The sequence below is a fragment of the Ahaetulla prasina genome, chromosome 3 (genome assembly GCF_028640845.1).
Source record: "Ahaetulla prasina isolate Xishuangbanna chromosome 3, ASM2864084v1, whole genome shotgun sequence".
Lineage (NCBI taxonomy): Eukaryota > Metazoa > Chordata > Lepidosauria > Squamata > Colubridae > Ahaetulla > Ahaetulla prasina.
Window position 1 is genome coordinate 56,243,673 of NC_080541.1, and position 24,428 is coordinate 56,268,100.

The following is a 24,428-nucleotide window of genomic DNA, read 5'->3' on the forward strand; positions in this document are numbered from 1 at the left end:
AAAGGTACAACTAAAATGAAAAAGTACTTAAACTTGTCCCAGTAATCTTTACTGTTCAGGGATTTAGTTTTGATTTGAACAATTAGAAGTAAAATTTTCAAAAGCATTGAAGCCCCTGGATTTAGATCTTTAAATGTAAAGAGTTTGGGCGTTTGTCAAATGAAAGACTTATGTTTGTGTGGGAGAAGGTGTGCTCCTTTTCTCCTTGCAAATAAATCCAGCCCAACTGTGTATCTGTCACAAGCTTTCTGCTGGTAGCAAGCCACCTTGTTGAGAAGCTGTTCATTTAATTCAGTGAGCAGCATAGGGATAAGATCACTTTCAAGGCTTCATGACTATTGGGGTTGGCACATGAGTGGCTAGCTGCTAGTATCACAGAGGTGCTTTGTGCTTTGATGCTTTTTCCTTTCTACCCCTGTGGAATAACTCCTGGTATTACTTCACTTTTCTGTTAGCAAAGCACTTTCTCCATAAATATGATTGAACAGGTGTTACTTTGCCACTAACTGAGTTTCCAGCTGTCCTCTTGCAACACAGACTGGGCAGAAATCTGTTGTTTGGTCCTATTAGGCAGACGAGAGTGCTCTCAAGCCTGAGACAGAGGTCTTTCTAGCAGGATATGATAGTTCTGATGCCAGAAGATGGCCAGGAAGGCCTGGCTGGCTAACAAAGGCCATCCTTCAGCAGCTGGGTGTAGTTCCAGCTTCGCATTCCCTTTGGCAGCGGCACAGAGAGTACTGCAGTATGGCTAGCCAGCAAAATTAGGAAATAAGGACCTCTTTTATTTACACAGGCTGCTGAATCACGGGCATTCCTGTCTGTTTGGAGAAAAGTAAAGCAGATCTACTTTCCCCTGCAAACCTCAAGAGTGTTTGGTACTTTCATCTTAAAGTGTTCGCACACTTGTTTTAATGTGCTTTATGGAAATAGTGAAACTTAGCAAGTAAGAGGGCTGTGATGGGGGGCAGGAGAACAGTACTAACTGTTCATTCAGATGTGCATCTTTAAAATAGATTGCATAGATCAGGCAGCTGAATTCTAGTGATTTTTTTTTCCAAACTGCTCAAACTGAGTTTCGCTTTAAAAGTCAGTGGATATGAAGTGCCTAGTTTTCCAAATTAAAAATTAACATGAACATATGAAGTGCATCATGCTGAAATACAGAATCCTTGCCGGAACACAAAAAAAGCATTTACACTAAGTAGCACTTAGTGACTGGTAGGATTTAAAAGAAAAAAAATGCACACACTTACAAACTATTCAGATGGGAGAATGGACTTTATACCTTTATACCTTTTCTAATGTGATAGCATGTGTATAGGTACCAAAACCACCAAGATCCATTTTGATGTGGGAAGGCTGGATAGATAGACAGACAGGCAGACAAATATTACCACTAAAATATTCTAATGAGGTTTTGGTTCAAAGGAAAACAATGTGAATAATTTTACTGTACTGAGCATTCCAGGTCTCCCCCCACCCCCCATATTACTAGAATTGAGGGCAAAATTCTATGAAGAAGGAGAGCCGCATTTAATACCATAGTGCAGTGGTTCTCAACCTTTATAGTGCTGCAACCCCTTTAATACAATTTCCCACGATGTGGCGACCCCAACCGTAAAATTATTTTCGTTTTGAATTTATCGCGCCTGAAGCCGTATTGGCTAGCGATCTGAACTGCTTGCGATTGCCTTGAGGACGGAGGCATTAAAGCAGAGACTCCTCCCCTATTAAGTTTATCGCGCCTGAAGCCAGATTAGGCTAGCAATTGGGAGTGATTGCAGCTGGCTTGAGAGGGAGACATCAGAGCAAAGATTTCTCTCTTTTTTAATTCATCGCGCCTGAAGCCGAATTCGGCTAGCGATTTGAAGAGCCTGCAGCTGGCTTGTGGAGTCAACTATTGGAGCGCGATTCTTCGACTCACAAGTATACTTTCCATATTTCCGATGGTCTTAGGCGACCCCTGGCAAATCGTCATTCGACCCCCAACAGGGTCCCGACCCACAGGTTGAGAACCGCTGCCATAGTGCATCATTCTGTTTCCTGCTTTTGGGGTGGAAGGACTTCTTGGAATTTCACCCTGATGTTACTTCTTCATTCTTTACCGCCTTACTCCAATAGTAGAAAGAATGTGGTAATTCATAAATGCAGATTTAAGTGGAGAAATGTTTTTAATGGGAAAGTAGCCAACAAAAATTATTACAACCAAATCCATTTTCTCTCATAACCCCAGCTTCATTTTAATATATTTGTTTTGCTACTTCCATTTTTAAATAAAAGGCTCGTTTCTTAAGAATAAAAAAATAAGAAGATCAAAACAATTGACCAAGTAACAGCAAATTTTTCAGATAGTGTGTTGTTGATAAACAAGTCATTATAAACAGAATCTAAAAGAATCTGCTTTTATAAGCTTAAAAAATTGTTATAGTAAGAGAAGGGCTACTGAAGATCAAAAGCCACCAAACTTATTTTAAACCCAAAAAATAACCTCAACAGAAGCAACAATGGATATAAAAAATTAATTCTGCATAAACATATTGCTGGATTTTCAGACTGGCTGGAATAAAGAATTTGGTGCCAGTCACTTTTTCTCCATTCTATACACAAAGCGGATCTAGGGGATATAATGGGTCACACAGCAAGTTGCAGTATCAGCTAGCTTCCCAAAGCCTGTAATTTCTGCTCAGTATTTAGAGTAAACGTGGCTGCCATTGCACGTTTCTCATGTGTTTTATAATTGATAATTTCATCCTCTTTCTAGAGTCATACTTCTGTTTCCCTGGTAATTTGGCTCAATAATGGGCATAAAAAAGATCCCCTTATTTTGTGTGTGTGTGTGTTTGTGTGTGTGTGTGTGTGTGTGTAAGTGTAATTGCAGGACTGTAAAGCATGACTCTCTGACCTTCTTTGAGTCCCCTTGACCCCAGGCACATATTTAACAAAGTCAATCCTCTGCGTGGATTTCTCCTTATAGATTTCACCCAATTTGTATGAGCAGAGTTGTTTTCTCATCTTAACCCCCTCCTGCTTTCCCCAGGAAATTCTTGTTAATTTCCACTCATGCCAAATGGGAAATCTTGCCAGGTATCAATGCAGCAAGAGATCCCTTTACAGTGTAGAAAATGTAGAATTTCACTTTTAAAATAGAGTTGCAATAATTAGCTTTCTGCAGTCTTAATATTGTTTTAAGACACTAAGGGTTATTATTCCACTGAATCATTTTGGGCCTGACTCATAAGAATAAGTCAGAGCTGTTTTTGAAGTTCATTAATCTTATCCTCCACCTCTTCCTCCTCCTGTTTTCTGCCTAATGTAAAACTTAGAAGGAAGCAAAAGAAATGTTCTTATTCTTCCAAGGAAAAAAGGGGATGCCAAAAATACAAGCAAAACTCCTTTTTATTATTTATTTCAAACTTAAATTCAACTTTAGAAGTCTGAGGAAAACCATTACATCATATAAAAATGATCAAACACTTGCTAAAAAAGAACAAAGTGAAATACGGTGTCAGTCATATTTTCCACATGAACTGCCCTATTATGTATCCTGACAAATATTCATATACCAGTATATAGTGTCAGTAAAGGTTGTATTATTGTAACATTTGTTTTAAAAATAGAGGGTTAGGAATGGTTTGAAAATCTACCTTTATATCTGTCAATCCAGATTTTGCAGTCTTGGCATAACTAATAGGTTATTGTGAAAGTAAATGCAAGAATTGTTTGTGCTTAATATGAAATACTATGAAAAAATAAATAAAAAGTTGAATATTTAAAAATATGCATTGCTAATTTAGCAACAATTGCTAAATTAATACCTTAGCGTTGCAGTCCTAAGGCTGTGTTTTTTTTTTTTCAAAATAAAAACTCTACTTTGATAAGTAGCACTTACATTTAGGTAAACATACCTAGTATTGTTTGAATGTAGAATCAAGAAAACAGACAAAAATCTGACAAATGGAGTAAAAAAAATCAAATATTTATATCAGAAATAAGCCAAACTTTTTACATGATTCCAATTTTTTGTCCCAAAAGGGGACACATGAGTCTGTTAAATTTTTTGGTAACAAAAAGCTAGGATATCCCAAATAATCTCAGTAAATTGAATTAGTTATATTTTGAAGCCCATGTGGATTGTACTTGCTCATCACAGAACATGTGTTCTGTTCCTTGGAAACTTTCCCTTCTGGCTGTAATGCTTTATAGATAAGAGATCTGAGAAAGTGTATGTTTTTGTGAGTAGAGCCATGCCAAAAGGGTAGGGCTAACATGAAAGGACTTAATTCTCCAGAGAGCAAAGCCACATTTAGGAGTTGTCTGTAGTTAAAGAACTCAATGCGATTAAATCCTTATCAAACCTATCACTACAAATTATACAAAATTTATCTTTGTATAGGATAATGGAAACTTTACGCCTTTATCATATTTTATTCTCTCTTTAGAAGAATGGCAAATTAAGCTGACGTTGCATCCATGTCAAATACATTGATATTTCGATGTTTGAAAAACAAATCTGTCATGAATTCCATTCAACCATTTATTGATTATGACGCTACATTTGGACTTTTAGTGCATCCGTTTGTATATCTCTTAAGAGATATATTGGAAAACAGGTAGTCCTCCAATGAGGACTATAATGATGTGTGTCTATTATGGTTGTTAGTTGTGATGACCATTAGATGAAGCATTCATGTGATTGCTTCATGATCCCACCTCAATCCTCCTTTTCCTTATGTGGTCTTTAAATAAATGAGTTGTTAAGCAGACCATGGAGTGCCTCAGGGACTCTAGGGGAGGTCCTGGGAGGCCTTGCACAGACCTGGGCCTGCTAAGGTCTCCCTCAGGCCCTCCCTCACCCCCTGAGTCACCACATTTTTCATTTCCTGCCCCTTGGTTTCCCCACAGGCTTTGGACCTTCTTTCTATCCCACTGGACCTTATACCTTCCTCCTCATCCCACAGTACCTATTGCACACTTACCTTTCAAAGAACTCTGGAGTTCAAGATGGGGAAAGAAGAAAAGCCATTCTGTTCCTGGGGTGCCTGGTACAAATCAGGAAGTGCCTACCATTTTGGTGCATTGAATTGATGATGGTTTAAAAATGGCAGCGACTTCCAGAATTGTGCCACATGAACCAGGAACAGAGCAGCTTGCTCTGCTTCCTAGAGCTTTCCAGAGCTCACATTAGGGAAGCAGAGCAGCTGCCATTTTGAGGGTATCCTCATGGAATGTGGGCACTCTGAAAATGATAACTGCTGCCATGACCCAAGTGTTCCTATCTGTTCTGCATAGGTCCACAGCAGCAGTCCAAAGCTCCCTGGAGTTCACATTAAGGAAGTAGAGCAGGACTCTTCATTCCTGGGCTGCATTGCACAATCTTGAAAGTGGCTGGCTTTTTCAGCTGCATTGCATTGTGGGTGCTCTGAAAATGGCAACATCTTCTGGGATCATGCCCTACAGCTCAGGAATGGAGTGGACTACCCTCTTTCCCTAGCCCAAGTTCTCGAGATCTTCGAAAGGTGAAGAGAAGGGTGTGGGGAGGGAAGCAAGTGCAAGGCCTGTGGGGACTTGGTGGGGCTGATGAGGGACAGATAGGCAGAAGGCACTATGGCATCCCTATAATTGGTCATAAAGATAAACAACTGCGAGTACACTGCAACAACTGTAACTTTGGAAATGGAGCTTTTGCAAGGTCCACCATAACTTTGAATGGTCACTAATTGGACTGGTTTTAAGTTGAGGATTATCTGTATTAGCTTCTACTTGAATCATTAAATAAGAATAAAATTGATAGGAATGTTTGTTAACATTGTGACCTATGATTCATATTATGATAGCCACCTTGGTTAATTATGGAATATTGATAACTTCTATAATAGAAGTCATTTTTGGACACGGTGGCTCAGGGGCTAGGATGTTGAGCTTGTCGATCGAAAGGTCGGCAGCTCAGCGGTTCGAATCCCTAGTGCTGCCGTGTAACAGGGTGAGCTCCCGTTACTTGTCCCAGCTTCTGCCAACCTAGCAGTTTCAAAAGCATGTAAAAATGCAAGTAGAAAAAATAGGGACCACCTTTGGTGGGAAGGTAACAGTGTTCTGTGCGCCTTTGGCGTTGAGTCATGCCGGCCACATGACCACGGAGATGTCTTCGGACAGCGCTGGCTCTTCAGCTTTGAAACGGAGATGAGCACCGCCCCCTAGAGTCGGCAACGACTAGCAACCTTTACCTTTACCTTTATAATAGTTTTGAAATATCAAATGTATAATATGAAATAGTAAGATATTTTAAATATAAAGTAAAAAAAAACATAATACTAAGAAAAGTAATAAACCTGTACCCTTTTTATCGACAATGTATGTAAAAGGGAGGGGTTCTGATCACAGGATTGCAGCTGCCCTATTTATTTTGTAATACATGCATACACACAGACATGCTTTGCCATTTGCATGGAGGTTTCCATATTCTTTTTTGACTAGCACTTTGAAAGTTGAAAAGCTAGGTCTTCTAGTTAGGTCATGCTTGGAGCAGTATTATTGGCAGGCAAGAACTATTTCTAAACTAGTCCTTCTGCAGTTCCATTCTGAAAGGAAAAAGACCTGACAAATGATATGGTAGGGACTACAAATTCCAGAATTCCTAAACCGCATATGTTATTTATGTATTTGTTTACATATATAACTGATTCACAAATCAGTTTGCATTAAAAAAAAAGTAACTATAAATATCCAAGAAATCAGAACATTAAAAAATGGAATCATTTGTTCAGCATGTTAAATGAAAAGTATCAGGCATCAGTACCCAGGAAAATGTATCTGTTTTCTGTAGAGTTCTGGTGCCCCAAACAACTTGGACCATGGTAGTTCTTGTCCAAGCATTTGTAAAACATTCAGAGTTCTCTATGGGTTTGTCCCTCTTTTCTTTCAGGCTGTGTATCCTGAGGCATCTGTTCCATTATTGTTTATTTTTTATTTTTCGACTATATTGTCCTCCAAAATTTTCATATTCTCTCAAAACGTTTCTTTACTTTACTTAGTACCTGACTCTGATTTCCCTATCCTATATTGCAACTAAAGCAGAAACACTTACACAAATGAAATAAACATATTTTTCTCTGCCTCCTTTATATTCACGTGTATTGGATTTTAAATTGAATCTTCCTCCAGGTATTTGTTTCTGTAGAGTTCCAGACATTGTTTATGGAATAGTTTAGAGATTCTATCAGGGATCAGACATATGTTAAGGAAAGCCTTTTCTGAGTACTAAAGAAGAGCACAGAAACTGTTGAGAGCTTAACTTGAGTTAAAAGTATTGTTGGAGTGGGCAAAGATCCAGGAATGGGGTTGATTGTTTTCTCAGAGTTAGCTGTCTGCTGTCTGGCATTGATAATGAGATGGTGGTGTTGTCGGTTTTGAGATGCAGGAAAGGGACAAATCCTCATCTGTTTCCTGTGGATAAACAAAAGGTTCAGAATTGAGTAAAATGTTATTACTTTAAAGAAAGCAGTGTTGGAATGTTTCTATAAGCTGAAATGGCAATTTGTATTAAGAGAATGTAGGTTTTTACGGAAATTAGTATTGTTGTAGTACTTGTTTATGAATTGTTTCCTTGGGATTTAGAAAGTTTTCTTCTTTTCCTTTTAGTTAGGGGACATCTTTAAGAAAACATTGATAATATTACCCATCAAATACAATAAAATATGTGATGTTATTTCAGCTATGAAGTTTTTTTTTTCATATAGAAGCTTTTTTACACCACATATAATCCGGAGATTTGGCTGATTGATTGATGTGCCATAAAATCAACAGAGAAAACCTTATAACAAAGCAGAAAAGACAAACAACTGGCTCAGTGGACAGAATCCTACAAGAGTTTCACCAGCCACCCTAATCCAACACTTGGGGGGTTGGGGAAGCATGTTCTTAATTACCTTTTAAATGAAGGTAGGGTAGGAACCATGCATATCACTGGGGAAATCTGTTCCAGAAGACAGGTGTAGTGACAGAAAAGGCCCACCTCCTGAGTCCTATGATGTATAATGCACAGGCCAAAATGTATCTGAGAGCTTGCATTTATTTATTTATTTTTAAATCCAGTAGTTTTGAAGAGGGAAAAACTTTACTGGTACATTGAGCTGCAAGTAGCTATAACTCATACTTTAAAACAGAATTCAATTTAATACTGTGCCATTCGTTTTAAAAGCAATAGCATTTAGACTTCTATACTGCCCCATAGTTAACTGCAGTACTTTCAGGGCAGTTTACAATGTCAGCATATTGCTTTCCACAATCTGGGTATTCATTTTACCGACCTCGGAAAAATGGAAAGCAGAATCAACCTTGAGCCCGTCAGGATCAAACTCCAGACTATGGGCAGAGTTAGCCTGCCATCCTGCATTTGAACCACTAGGCTCATTTTAATGTTGTAAAATGAATCTTAAACTTTGAGATGAATTGTCTTTGAATCCACAGTTGAGAACATTCTTACCTTTATTAAGAAATTGGTTCAGGATATCATAGAACCGTTGATTGTTTTCTCACATGTGCCACAGGTGACACACGGAGCCATATCTGTGGGCACGGGAGCGTTGCCATAGCTCAGCTCCAGCACTATGTGTATGCCAGCCCGATGATTTTTGGGCCTTCCAGGCCCACCAGAAATCAGGAAATGGGCTGTTTCCAGCCTCTGGAGGGCCTCCAGAGGAGTAGGAAAGACTGTTTTTGGTCTCCCCAGGCTGTGCCATGCGTGCCAAAAGTGGGGGGAGCATGGGGAGCTCATGCATGCATATGCGTGGCACATTGAATTATGGGCATGGGCACATGCGCGCACACACACCCATGGTCTTCCTGCTTTTGGCATGCGATGGCAAAAAGTTAGCCATCACTGTCATAAAATATGGTGCTAAGTATTGTTTGTAAGTAGTTCCGCAAGCAGTACTTCCGCAAGCTGGATCATATTGGTATCAGTGTGCAATTCTCTGGTACAAGTGCATGATATTCTGCTAGCATAAGGATCTTCCCAGGATTTTCCTGCTGTCAACATTTGGCAAAACAAGCTACAAGGTACAATCTCCTCAGAAATTCTGCAGTTGGTGGAGAGTAAAATTCAACACTAGATTTCTATCTGGTCACATCAACTGGAAAGGCCAATGACTATGGCATTTTTTTAATAGGTTAAGTCTGAATTCCATAAATGACTTAGTATAATGGCTAAATAGTTGAAGTTACTAACTGGTTTGTGTCCTTGCTTGTTGTTTCTTTGCTACTTATAAATCTTTCAGCTTTTATCATAATAATTTATCGTTTGTTCCTGTTTCCAAGGGTTTTTTTCAAGTTGCTTTGTCTTTGGTCATTTAAATGTTCGGCTCTGTTTTATTAAGGAAGTTAAGCCAGTGTGGTTTTTTGCAGAAAGGAAGAAATGGTGGGCAACCTCTTGAACTTTAAAAGTACAAAATACACGGAAGTATTACGCTTTTGTGCAATTCACTCTTTTCACTTAACCTGGGATGACTCCATAAATCTAATACCTATTCATTATTAGGTAGACATACATTCATTCTGTTGCTTCTTAGTAACTACCAAATTGTTTGAATACAAATACTGCAGCCAGCTTCAGAAGTGCCTTTTAAGAAAGGCCTAGGCAGCCTGGAATAGGAGCTCAAAGAAAGTCAAAATTTTATGTATGTATAGAAGAAGAGAAAATTCACTGTTTTCTTTTCTGTGTCTCTTGAAACCTCTCACAGTGCTTTATTTTATTAAAATATTGCAGTCTAGATAGTTATCCTATTCCAGCCTAATTTGGAGTAGATGATGACCCAGTGCTTCCAGATGTTACTACTCATAATACCTGTGCTATTGCAGTCTATTGTATATGGATTTTATGGGAGTTCTAATTCAAAACATCTGGAGGGCACCAGGTTACCTCTATGTATTGTAAACTGCTAGGAGCTCAAGATAATTTTCTTTTTCTTTCTTCTTCCTTTCCTGTCAGACACAAGAAATCGGGAGCCAGGGTTAGGTCCAAAATGAGTACAAATTTATTCCAAGTTATCTCTAAACAAGAATTTGAACTATAATGAGGAAATTGGCGGTAGATAAGAGTCAACGGAATTCAAGGAGGGCTGGATTTAGATTACTTGTGGGCGTGAAGGGACTCCAAACTGATGACGCACTTATTTTATTTATTTATTTATTTTATTTGATTTTTATACCGCCCTTCTCCCGAAGGACTCAGGGCAGTGTACAGGCATAATAAAACCGACAATACAATATACAAGTTTAAAATACGATTTAAAAAACTTATTTAAATTAGCCCAGTGATTAAAATTTACCATACTAAAAAACCCCGTTTAAAATTAATAAATTTAACATTAAAATCCCAATTTAAGCCAGCCCCGCTGGATAAAAGATGAGTCTTGAGTTCGCGAAATGTCCGAAGGTCAGGTATTTGGCATAAACCCGGGAAGCTCGTTCCAGAGTGTGGGAGCCCCACAGAAGGCCCTTCCTGGGGCCGCCAGCCGACATTGTTTGGCGGACGGCATCCTGAGAAGTCCCTCTCTATGGGAGCGTACGGGTCGGTGGGAGGCGTGTGGTAACAGCAGGTGGTCCCGTAAGTACCCAGGTCCTAAGCCATGGAGCGATTTAAAGGTCATAACCAACACCTTAAAGTGCACCCGGAAGGCCACAGGCAGCCAGTGCAGTCTGCGCAGGAGCGGTGTTACATGGGAGCTACGCGTAGCTCCCTCTATAACCCGTGCAGCTGCATTCTGGACTAACTGAAGCCTCCGAGCGCACTTCAAGGGGAGCCCCATGTAGAGAGCATTACAGTAATCCAAGCGAGAGGTAACGAGCGCATGAGTGACTGTGCATAAGGCATCCCGATCAAGGAAGGGGCGCAACTGTCGAACCAGGAGAACCTGGTGGAAGGCCCTCCTGGAGACAGCCGTCAAATGGTCTTCAAACGACAGCCGATCATCCAGGAGGACACCCAAGTTGCGCACCCTATCCTTTGGGGCCAGTAACTCGCCTCCAACAGCCAGCCGCGGCTGCAGCTGACTGAATCGGGGTGCCGGCATACACAGCCACTCCGTCTTGGAGGGATTAAGCTTGAGCCTGTTTCTCCCCATCCAGACCCGTACAGCTTCCAAACACCGGGACAGCACTTCGACAACTTCATTGGGGTGGCCCGGGGTGGAAAAGTACAGCTGAGTGTCGTCAGCGTACTGCTGGTATCTCACCCCGAAACCACTGATGATCTCACCCAACGGCTTCATGTAGATGTTGAACAGCAGGGGCGAGAGAATCGACCCCTGTGGGACCCCACAAGTGAGGCCCCTCGCGGTCGACCTCTGCCCCCCTGTCAACACCGTCTGCGGCCGGTCGGAGAGATAGGAGGAGAACCACCGGTATACGGTGCCTCCCACTCCCAATCCCCCCAACCGGCGCAGCAGGATACCATGATCGATGGTATCGAACGCCGCTGAGAGGTCTAATAGGACCAGGGCAGAGGAATATCCCCTGTCCCTGGCCCTCCAGAGATCATCCACCAATGCGACCAAAGCTGTCTCCGTGCTGTATCCGGGTCGGAAGCCGGACTGGAACGGGTCTAGATAGACATCTTCATCCAGGTGTTGGGGCAGCTGTCGCGCCACGGCACTCTCTACAACCTTCGCAACAAAGCGAAGGTTGGAGACTGGACGATAATTACCCAAAATAGCTGGGTCCAAAGAGGGCTTCTTAAGGAGGGGTCTCACCACCGCCTCTTTCAAGGCGGCAGGGAAAACCCCGTCCAACAAAGAAGCGTTGATAATCCTCTGGAGCCAGCCTCGTGTCACCGCCTGAGTGGCCAGTACCAGCCAGGAAGGGCACGGGTCCAGTAAACATGTCGTGCCGTGAAGCCTCCCCAACAACCTGTCCACGTCCTCGGGAGCCACAGGAAGGGACTCGGGAGCCCGAGGAAGGGACTTGACCCTTCCCTCAGGCTCAGCCTGGTAAACTCTTACATTTCCTTCTCAAATGATTCAGCTTTCTTTAAGATCCCAGAGATGCTGAAAGTATAATTCCTTCTTTTTGATAATTTTGAAGTTTTAAATCTTTCCTCCTTTTATGTATAAAAAAGCATAGACTTGTATCCACACCTGACTGGGCTACGTCTTATATAGAAACTGCTACATTTTGATAAGGATCCATTTCATTTAAAAATGATAAGTACGGAAACTCTTATTTTTTAAAAAAATTTTTTTTATTAATTTTCTATTAATTGCATTCCTTAGTACTTAATCAACATTGTGTTGTCTGGGTATTTAATTTGCTTAACAATACAGATTCCATTCTTACTCACCACCCCTTTTTCCCAACCACTGATAAAATTAGTTCCATGGTTGATAATATTCTGTGTCTTCTTTCTGTTTGATTTTCAATGTAAGTCTATCCATTTCTGCACAGTTTAGTGTCTTCTTAATTATCTCTTCATCTTGCGGTGTTTCTTCATCTTTCCAATATTGTGTGAAGATAATCCTCACTGCTGTTAAAACATGTAAAACTAAATACATACTTTTCTTATCAATTTTCTTATCAGTTTTTTCTGGTATCATCTCCAGTTCAGGTTTAAAATCTACATGTTTCCCTATTGTCGTTTCTAGCAATCTGTGTATTTTGCCCAATTTTTTTTTATTTTAGCACAAGTCCACTACATATGTTAAAATGTGCCCATCTTTTGATTACATTTCCAACATTTGCTAGACATATTTTTAAACATTTTAGCTAAGCTAGCAGATGGTAAATGCCATCTATAAAACATTTTATATAAATTCTCTTTATAAGAAGTTGCCATTGTTAATCTATAGTTCCTTTCCCATAACTTTGCAATTTTTCTAATTCTATGTTATAGCCAGAGGAGACTCTTAATTTTTGATGCTCAAAGAAATGTTTGGTGAAGTAGTATTTGTTTCCAAACTTTAAAGAAATATTTACCAGTATGATTGCTGATGTTTCTTTCTATACATCAAATTTGCTGTACCATGGTTTGCTGTTTCAAAACATGTTGCATTCAAAACTTATTCTTATGTATTTCTTTAAAACATAGGAAATTCAATTACCCTTTTATGATTAAGAGTTTGACACCTAAATTAACTTCATTTTTAAATATATATCTATTTTTATATAATGAACGGAAGGACAAGTTCCCTGTGGGAGCGTGTTTGCAGTACGCCTCTTGGTTATATAATGTTCAGATACTCTCATGTTTTGCAAATCATTTCTTAGGGGATACAAAAGACACTTTAAATATTTAAAATCTGCATTTTAATAAAGTTGACTATATATGATGCACCTTAAGTAACTAAATGATAAAAAAATCAAGAAGAGAACTCCTTATAATTATTCCTAACTTTATAATCTGTTTTAAAATAGTAGTGTATAAGATGCAAATGGATATGGGAGTGAAAAAGTAACACATTCATGTTGTGTAGCATTACATCTTTATCAATTAATTTCTGATTAAATGCGCATGTACTAATGTTAAATGCTATCTTAACAAGAAGCCTTTAAACTTTTGTTTCCTTTTCCTCCCCTCTTTCTTCCTTTTTCAGATGGAGTAGACATTGAAGATGATCCTTCCTGCTCATGGCCAGCTTCTTCACCCTCTAGTAAAGATCAGACTTCCCCAAGCCATGGAGATGGTTGTGACTTTGGTGAAGAAGAAGGTGGCCCAGGATTGCCCTACCCATGCCAGTTTTGTGACAAGTCTTTTAGCCGCCTCAGCTATCTAAAGCACCACGAGCAAAGTCACAGCGACAAGCTCCCTTTCAAGTGCACCTATTGCAGCCGCCTCTTCAAACATAAGCGGAGCCGAGATCGCCATATTAAACTTCACACAGGAGATAAGAAGTACCACTGTAGTGAATGTGATGCAGCATTTTCAAGAAGTGATCACCTTAAAATTCATTTGAAGACTCATACCTCTAACAAGCCATATAAGTGTGCCATCTGCCGACGTGGATTTCTCTCCTCTAGTTCACTTCATGGACACATGCAAGTTCATGAGAGAAACAAAGATAGTTCTCAATCTGCCTCCCGGATGGAGGAATGGAAAATGAAGGACACTCAGAAATGCAGTCAATGTGAAGAAGGTTTCGATTTTCCAGAAGATCTTCAAAAACACATAGCAGAATGCCACCCAGAGTGTTCCCCAAATGAAGACCGATCTGCTCTTCAGTGTGTTTACTGCCATGAACTCTTTGTAGAGGAAAGTTCACTAGTAAATCACATGGAGCAAGCTCATAATGGAATGGAAAAGAAACATATGTGCAGTATTTGCTCAGAGAACTTTCATACTGTTGAAGAGCTCTATAGCCACATGGATAGTCACCAGCAGCCAGAATCATGCAACCACAGTAACAGCCCCTCTTTAGTGACAGTTGGTTACACCTCAGTTTCTAGCACCACTCCAGATTCAAATCTCTCAGTAGATAGTTCAACTATGGTTGAAGCAGTTCCTCCAATCACAAAAGGACGTGGAAGAAAACGGACAGCCCAGCAGGTGGCAGATATCACTGGGCCTTCAAATAAACAAGCCAAGGTTGCTTATAGTTGCATTTATTGCAACAAGCAGTTATTTTCAAGCCTTGCAGTACTGCAAATACATTTGAAAACTATGCATTTAGATAAACCTGAGCAAGCCCACATTTGTCAGTATTGTCTAGAAGTGTTACCTTCACTTTACAACCTAAATGAGCATCTGAAACAAATACATGAAGCACCAGATCCTGCATTGATAGTTTCTACCATGCCTTCTATGATCTACCAGTGTAACTTCTGCTCAGAAGTTTTCAATGACCTCAACTCTCTTCAGGAACATATTCGATGTACTCATGGATTTGGAAATCCAGCTGCTAAAGACAGTAATGCGTTCTTTTGTCCTCATTGTTATATGGGGTTTCTTACTGATTCTTCCTTGGAAGAGCATATTAGACAAGTCCATTGTGATCTTAGCAGTTCTCGTTTTGGTTCTCCTGTATTAGGTACCCCTAAAGACCCAGTCGTTGAAGTATATTCTTGCTCTTACTGCACAAATTCTCCAATATTTAATAGTGTTCTTAAACTGAATAAGCATATAAAGGAGAACCATAAGAACATTCCGCTAGCACTAAATTACATCCATAATGGGAAGAAATCTAGAGCCATGAGCCCGTTGTCTCCAGTTACTATAGAACAGACATCATTAAAGATGATGCAGGCTGTTGGTGGTGCTCCCCCACGCTCAGCTGGTGAGTACATCTGCAATCAGTGTGGTGCTAAATACACCTCCCTGGATGGTTTTCAGACTCATTTAAAAACACATCTTGATACTGTCCTGCCCAAATTGACTTGCCCTCAGTGCAATAAGGAGTTTCCAAACCAGGAGTCCCTGTTGAAGCACGTGACCATCCATTTCATGATAACCTCCACATACTACATCTGTGAAAGTTGTGATAAGCAGTTTACTTCAGTGGATGATTTGCAGAAGCACTTGCTTGACATGCACACCTTTGTGTTTTTCCGTTGTACATTGTGTCAAGAGGTCTTTGACTCAAAAGTTTCCATTCAGCTTCATCTGGCTGTGAAGCATAGCAATGAGAAGAAGGTGTACAGGTGTACGTCTTGCAACTGGGATTTCCGCAATGAGACGGACTTGCAGCTCCACGTTAAGCACAATCATTTGGAGAATCAAGGCAAAGTACACAAGTGTATTTTTTGTGGTGAGTCTTTTGGTACGGAGGTGGAACTCCAGTGCCACATCACAACACACAGCAAAAAATACAACTGCAAGTTCTGCAGCAAAGCATTTCATGCTATCATATTGCTGGAAAAACACTTGAGGGAGAAGCATTGTGTTTTTGAAACAAAAACTCCCAATTGTGGAACCAATGGAGCATCTGAACCAGTTCAGAAAGAAGAAGTAGAACTACAGACATTGCTGACCAACAGCCAGGAATCCCACAACAGTCATGATGGAAGTGAAGAAGATGTTGATACATCTGAACCTATGTATGGATGTGACATTTGTGGAGCAGCCTACACAATGGAGTCTCTCTTGCAAAACCACCAACTTCGGGATCACAATATCCGACCTGGGGAAAGTGCCATCATAAAGAAAAAGGCAGAGTTGATAAAAGGGAACTACAAGTGTAATGTGTGCTCACGAACATTTTTCTCTGAAAATGGGCTTCGTGAACATATGCAGACACATTTGGGTCCAGTGAAACATTATATGTGCCCAATATGTGGTGAGAGATTCCCATCGCTTCTGACTCTCACTGAACATAAGGTCACACACAGTAAGAGCCTTGATACAGGAAACTGCAGGATTTGCAAAATGCCCCTCCAGAGTGAAGAAGAATTCTTGGAGCATTGTCAGATGCATCCTGACTTGCGAAACTCCTTAACAGGATTCCGATGTGTGGTTTGCATGCAGACAGTGACTTCTACTTTGGAGCTGAAGATCCACGGGACGTTCCACATGCAAAAGACAAGCACCAGTGCTGCAGTGCAGACTACAGGGCGAATACAGCATCTTCAGAAATTGTACAAATGTGCTTCTTGTCTGAAAGAATTTCGCTCAAAACAGGACTTGGTAAAACTTGACATTAACGGCTTACCCTATGGGCTGTGTGCCATTTGTGTTAATCTCAGCAAAAGTGGTAGCCCAGGTATGAACATACCTTCAAGCAGCAATAGACAAGGCATGGGTCAGAATGAGAACCTGAGTTCCGTTGAGAACAAAAGCAAGGGCGGACTGAAGACTCGCTGTTCAAGTTGCAATGTAAAATTTGAATCAGAAAGTGAACTTCAGAACCACATCCAGTCAGTTCATAGAGAACTCGTCCCAGACAGCAATAGTACACATTTGAAAACACCACAAGTATCACCAATGCCCAGAATCAGTCCATCACAATCAGAAGAGGTAATTCTCTCCCTCCCTCGCTCCCTCTCTGTCTCTCTCTCTCTTCCCCCTCCCCTTTCATAAAAATATATATGACCACCATTTTTTCTTTCTTCCTTTGTGTGTGTGTGTGTGTGTGTGTGCGTGCGTGCGCGCTAAGTTATTTGCCAAGATATACTTAGCCCGAATATGTATTGTATCTTCCCTAGCCATTAGTGAGCTAGCAATTACTTGCTTTTTGATAAGTCTTGTGTTTTGGCTTGAATGGCACAGAGTAGGACTAATTCCAATCTCCCTAGGATATTGTCTTCTTTATCACTGAAGAGAATAATCTTTGTGCCAGCACAACTGAGAGCTGGAATCTTAACTGAGGTTCATTTTGAGTTGGAATCCCTAGCTCTGAGTTATGCTTACGGCACAGAGTGTTAATGACATAAAAGTAAACTACACTAAGCCAGAGCGTTGGCATGCAGAGCACTGTTTTTTGAAAATATTTGTGAGCAACAGAGCAGGAGGGCTATTTTTGTAAATTATGTTGTTGACATTAATTTTTCCCTGTCTTGCTCTACTTTGATTAAAAAGAAACGCCACAGTGTAACACCTACTTTTGCTAAAGGGTAAATTAGTCTTTTTATTACAACTCAATCTCTCTGTGTTTGTTTGTTTGTGTGTATGTGTGTATGTTTCTGTGGCTGTATTTGGGGTGTAGTGGTAGGATTTGACAATATTATGCTAAGCATCGGATGATTAACATTTCTTGCAGAATAATCTGTAACAATTTTTTTTACAAATCTGAGGATCCCATGGGGTAGTAATAAGATCACACACTTATTCTAGATTAATTAATTTGCAATAAATGCAGTGGCCTTTTTCTATTATCATAATCACTAACACAAATTAGAATTGCCAAAGGGGCATTCCCAAGCATACTTAAATGTACATTATTTAGCCTTTAACTTGCTTTAACTTTCCTTTTGTTTACAAGGGGCAGGAAACATATGGCCTGTGGACTATACCCAGTCATTTTGAGTCTTGCTCCATGAATCTCCTCCCCCTCCTACCTCTACCCATGCATACCTATCCAGCTGAGAGCCTTAAAGATGGTAACTGTAGGGGAAAATAAGAAGCAGTCACAGCCAGGAAAAACACAGTGATCGACATTGCATTGTCTACATTTGGCTTACGTGTAGCTTTATTTTTCAACTCTTCTAAAGCATTTAGACAGGAACTTACTTAGAACAATCTATTTTTAATTATACTAATTTCTTTAACTTGCCAATAAGAATTTATATGCTGTGCTAAGGTATACAAATACTATGGAATAGTGGGACAAATTTTACCATGTCTTTGCTTGATTACAAACAAGGAATTTAACCATAGACAATGCTTGATGGAAAGAAAGCGTGTAGAATTGCCAGCTCTTGAGAACATAGTGACACAGTCCAAAATAGAATATAGTTTCAGGCAGGACACACATTACTTGATCACATACAAGTGTGCAGGTGCCAGAAGGATGCTTCAATGATTAAAACTGAATTATTTCTGGATTTGTATTTATGTAGATATTTACACTATCCTTCTTCTGTATTAAACCCACTGAATTCTTGAGAGAAATTGCAAGATTTTGGCTTTCTTTGAAATCCTCCCAATTTTATATAACAATGCCACAGTCTAATGACGTATAGCAATATTGTGAGATTTGGATATTTGAAATTAAAGATTTGAGATCCTGAAGACAGCATTTAAGGATTTTAGTGTTGCAGTGAACTTGACCTCTTGACCGATACACTTGTGCATTTAGTAGATAGTTTACCTGCAGGGCAGTAGATGAAGTTTTTCACTGGGAATAAACCCTACCACTTGCTACTGTCTACAGGTTGTTGTTTTTTAAAAAACACAACTGCATGAGGCTGTAAAATTTGACAATCTGTTAGAATGGAGGAAATATTGTGTTTTACCTCACATCTTAACCATAATAAAGTTTTACCTAATACCTTCAAAAGTTTATGAAAGGGAAAAAAAGCTATTGCTTTCAAAGAGGCTACTGAATTGGGATAATATTTAAAAAATATAGCTTCCCTTGTGTTATGATAAACTGGGCAAAAGTAACATGCATTTCCTTTATTCTAATAAAGGATATCTTTATTCTAATGTGTATTAACACTTGTGTGTACCCGGTGTACCTATCCAGTGGTGGGATTCAAGTAATTTAACAACCGGTTCTCTGATTTATTCCAACAACCAGTTTGCCAAACTGCTCAGAAAGTTAACAACCAGTTCTCTCGAAGTGTTGCGAACTGTACCTATCCCATAATAAGTTACATTGGATAGCGTGGACTTTTTTTGCAGTAGAAAAGCAGTGTCTCCCTCTGGTTTCATCTCAACAATTGATAACTCTAGAAGCAATAATTAATGATATGCTGATTTATATTTTATTAACTTTATGTTTATTTCTTCAGTAGCTCTTCCATAGACAATATATTGTAAGGTTTCATATTTTTGCTTTAGGCACAGAAGATGCCCCAAAGTAATGCATTTTGGGACATCAGTATTTTGGAATTGCTAGAACTTAATCTAGAAATGACAGTTGATATTTTAAGAGTCCAAGGACAAAATATGTTAAGACAGGAAATCAGTGATGGTAATACCATATTTTGTCCTAAAGAAAAAAATACTTTCATTTAGTATAGCTTTCATATAATTAATCTGAGAATCCAGTTCTATTGCACATTTAAAACATGACACAAACAGCATAGTAAGGCTCAGCTAACATTTCATGTCCACCTTTGGTTATCACGCTTTAAATAGGACACATATAAATTTAAAAGATCACAGAAGACCTGGGGGGGGCAGGAGGAACGATATGTGGGAAATCCTGATTAAAATTAACGTGCATATGTGGCCTACATTGGAAAAAAGTTGATAGCAATGTAAGAATTTTAAAAGAGTTTTAGCCTAAGGATAATTTTTAAAACGAACAGTAAAAGATATACTTTTGGGGGGAGTGTGTGCTATAACACAGGCTTGTTTAACATTTGAAAGGAGAAATCTAAGTCTAACTTCGCGACCTGTTTAAGTAAAAACATGTTGGGACTACAGCTCCCACATTTCCCAGCTGCATAGATTTTTAGAATTGCAGCCTTGACATATCTAGTGGGGACTGAGATGAAAAGAACCAATTGAAGCAGGTAGAATAGATGACGTTTTAGGTTTAGTATGGCTTCGGTTGAGGAAACTCAACTACTGTAGTTGTTAATACAGATATGTTTTTGTGGAACTGCAAATATAGTGAATAAATAACAATAAGGCATCAATTTTCTTTATTCCAATTTGGGTAAGAAGGGATAATCCCAAGAAGTTTGATTGATTGCCATCAGGAAAAAGCATCAGAAGCAATATAGTTATAAAAGAGATCTCATGGGACTCTATAATTTTTTACATAATGTATTTTAAAGGACATACAGATTCTGATTTGCCTTAAATTTTGTAGCAATTCTGCTTAAATTGTATTATGCCTATTTTAAAAACCACAATTTAATTTTTTAAATTATTTAAGAATGTTCCTGCAATCTTTCTTCTTGCCAGCTTGAAGGAATTGTTGTAATCATGTGAAGCTCTTTTTCATTACCTAATTGCACAAGCATGTTCTAGAAATTCCTGCTTACATGCATGCATGCATACATACATACATACATACATACATACATACATACATACATATATATATTATATATATATAAGATTTTGACATATATATACCACTGCTTCTAGTGAAATGTTCTGGTTTTCATTCATATACAGAATTATGTTAGTTTTGGATTTTCTGAGTAATTAAGACCAACAATGAAAAACATGGAGATTCTGGAAAAATCATCAAAAAAAGTTATTATTTTCTAAAGTAGATTGTAGAAATGCACTGGTAGGGCTTTTTTAAGGTGATACAGATTTATAAAATGTTAAAGAGCTGTATATGCTGTCTCAAAATCCTAAGAGCTTTTGAAAAATTTGCAATAGGCATAAGTGTTGAAGGAGTATTCTCTAGTGACCACTTGCAAACTGTTACTTTTATTGAGCACAGCTGTTGCTGATTGTGGGTGGAAAGTGGTTGGTTTCTTGAATGCAATCTCATTGTTATAGTATTGTGTGTTGTCTGTTAACATAACAGCTGGGTAAAAACAGCAAATGAATATTACAGGGACAAAATATCAAATCAGCGTAATAGTGTGGTTGTGTTTGTTATAGTCAAGAGTATATAAAAAAGATTTACCAGACTCATAAGTCACTCATAATTGTTTAGGGAACATTTTGCAGGAGGAACTAAGAAAGACATGAATGTATCAATAAGAGATGGCTGACTCTTAGGAAAAAAGTCAGTAGATGTCAAGATTCCAGGTAACCTAAGACTTACATCCTCCTGATTTATACGCAAGGTGTGGCAGTAGGAGCACCGTTGTGGTCCATGTTTATACCTATGCGTATTTGTATGAAGTATTGTACTTGAATTTTGGTCTGCTATTTTGCTGAAGTTTCTTTGGACTAATTTCTTCAATACACTAAGCCTTATTGAGTGAATTTATATCACTATGATTGAAATTGTATTCAAGGTGAAGTGCCTTAATACAAATCTATAATCATGCCTTGCTACATCCTATCTTAAACTTGGTTCAGGCATTAGTTCACTGGGAAAACAAGGCAATAGTACCTTCAGTGTTCCTCCTTTGCTTTTTGTCTTCCTGGGACATAGGAGAGTCATTTTTCAAACAAAGTAAGGACACATTAAACTTTCCCCACTCTGCATACCTTGGATCCATCTCAGACTTCCAGATTGCAGAGATTGAGCATCTTCTGTCGATATTTTACATTAATTATGATACTATGCGTAGTATTCATTATAATTCATTATATTGTGATTGGCTCCATAAGGCTTAAACTCCCTATTTATTGTTATTCATTTCCTAATTATATATTTTTATTCATACACCTGCCTCTTGCCCAGATAAGTCTTAACATACCAATTTCAGGCAAGCCATGACTGCCATATGTAAATTTAAGTTCTGTTTTAGGTTTTCTAATGTTCTGGTGCACTGGTTAATTTGATTTATAATTTTAATTTGTAAGAGGGTACATAGATAAGCAAAAGTTTCCTGCAGGGGTTAGCAAGAGTTGACTATTTTGGACTATCTGCTGTGCCAGTATCTTCCTTATTCTCCTTCCCTTAGCATATCTGAAAGAGGGTTATTTTCATGAGCTGACAAGTGGGGATTATTGTTCCAATCCAATTTAAGATTCCTTTTTTAATCTATTTATAATTATCCAAATCTTCCTAGATAGCATATCATTAATTCTTATGCATCAGACTGTTGTATATTATGTGTACTCTCAATTTTTTTGTTTGCCTATATACTTGTTTTAATTCTTTATTTGTGTTTGTGATACACACTGGTGTTATTGTGTGGAATAAATTGTAGTGGTCTGATATTTAAGATTATCCATTTTTAGATTTTGCAGCTTTTGCATATGCTCATAAACCAATTCATTTCATTTCTGTAGTAAATAGGAATGTTTATAATAATTCACATACGCAATTACATTTTGATTGTAAACATTTTTAAATATAAAAATTTAAAATACATTTTATGTCAAAGTTACAGAGTAAAATATGTTTTGATGGAATTAAATTGCAGTTATGTTGCAATGTCCTAAAAAGTTCATCTAGTGAATAAATAAATTCTTACATATATTAAAGGCATGGTCTAACATCTCATACAAAAATTTTTTCAACTGCTAATGTTGATTTATTCAATTTGTATACTGTCTAACTCCTATTGACTTTGACCAAAAAAGAGCAATGTTATATGTAATGGATTGTTTAGTCAAAAACTATTTTCAGTTACTGTACCCTGTTTTCTTCCAGGACTACTGTGTGTTACTCACTGATTTTCTATGGCAATCTTGGATTTCAGAAAAAAAATGTAGATCATATAAGCCCTGAAGTCTGGTAGGAGAAGACTAAAAAGTTTGTCATTTCCTGATCTAAGATGGGTTTGAGGCCACAAGTAGCATCCTTATGTTTTCCAAGTATTCGTTAAAAAGATTAGCAAAATAAAAACACATTATAGGAACTTTAAAGTGGATAGGGCATTGCAATTAAATAGAGATTCAATTTCTAAGAGTAGAGAAATCTAACATGGTACTTACTAGGTATTCTTAATTTAGTGCCCGTAGTCTCCAGCCAACTAGCATGACCTTCAGCAAGCACAAGATAATTTACTGATGTAATACTACATCTAATATATGTGTGGTACAGGAATATATGTTATGTATGTTGGTCTCAAATGATTTAAGAGTCAGAATAAGAGAAAAAGAATTGTCTGGGAAAAAAGTAAACATGGCTATATGCTAGAGTATTGCTGCAAGATATAATCACAAAGACTGTGATTACTTTTTAGCCCATGTAATCTAGTCTCTTGCTCAATTCAGAACACCTATACCTAGATTATTTCTAACAGATGGCTCTCCAGTATGTGTTAGAATATATTTAACAAAAAAATCCTTGTTTCCAATAATCTAGTCTATGGACAAAACTGTTCTTGTATTGTTTCTTTTAACTTTCAGTTAAAATGTATCGTTTTGAAATCAAGGACATTTGCAGCAAATCATAATTTCAGGAAAATGATGAAAAATGGGTTATGACACTGTATTCAAGCTCTTCTCTTTATGAACTTGTGTACGATGTTGCAATGCAAGTACAAAAGTAGCAGACTTATATCTTGGCTTTATGACACACATTTAAATCAGTTGTCGCTCCTACAGTTATTACGCTTGAAATTTTTAAATTTGTTAAATATACTAACTGGAGGCCCAAACAACATTTATAATTTGTTTGCAATTTCAAATCTGCTAATTGTAAATTCAGACTGAAATTCTCTGTATGTGCATCACCAAAGTGTTTGAGAATCTCTCTCTCTCTCTCTCTCTCTCTCTCACACACACACACACACACACATACACACACACACAAACACACACTCCCACCTTCCCCCCTCCCACTCTCTCTCTGTATAAACCTTGTGTTATGTGATGTCATGCATTAAGATTATTAAATAGATTATTTTATCTACTTTTTCTTTATTGGAGTAAACAGACATGGACTCCTAAATGTCATTTACTTTAAGATTTAGGTGCTAATCTAATGCTATTCTCAAGAAAATGGAAGAGCCAGTGTGGTATAGAGAATAAATGTAGGATGACAGTGGAGAGACTAAGATTCTATCTTTCACAAGAGGCAACTGGACTTCCTGGTTTTTCTTTGAAGACATTTCGCTTCTCATCCAAGAAGCTTCATCAGCTCCTGGATGAGAAGCAAAATGTCTTCAAAGAAAAACCAGAAAGTCCAGTTGCCTCTTGAAAAAGCACCTTTAGGACAACCATGACCTGGATGGTTGAGAATCTCCCTAGACATTCTTATCTTTCAGTTACCCATGAGTCTTACTACATGATTTGAACCAATACCTTT

The 24,428-nt window shown here is 38.4% G+C and overlaps 1 protein-coding gene across 6 annotated transcripts in view; it reads left to right on the forward strand.

Moving 5' to 3' along the window:
• Positions 1-24,428, forward strand: part of ZNF521 (zinc finger protein 521) — a 326,962-nt gene that overhangs the window by 120,336 nt on the left and 182,198 nt on the right. For all 6 annotated transcript variants that reach the window (XR_009154262.1, XM_058175908.1, XM_058175909.1 and 3 more), the window contains one exon: positions 13,581-16,933. Coding sequence is in view for 5 of the 6 variants with exons in the window: in XM_058175904.1 (XP_058031887.1) it covers positions 13,581-16,933 (3,353 nt within the window). In the remaining variant the exon portion in view is untranslated. The remainder of the gene's footprint in view (positions 1-13,580; positions 16,934-24,428) is intronic.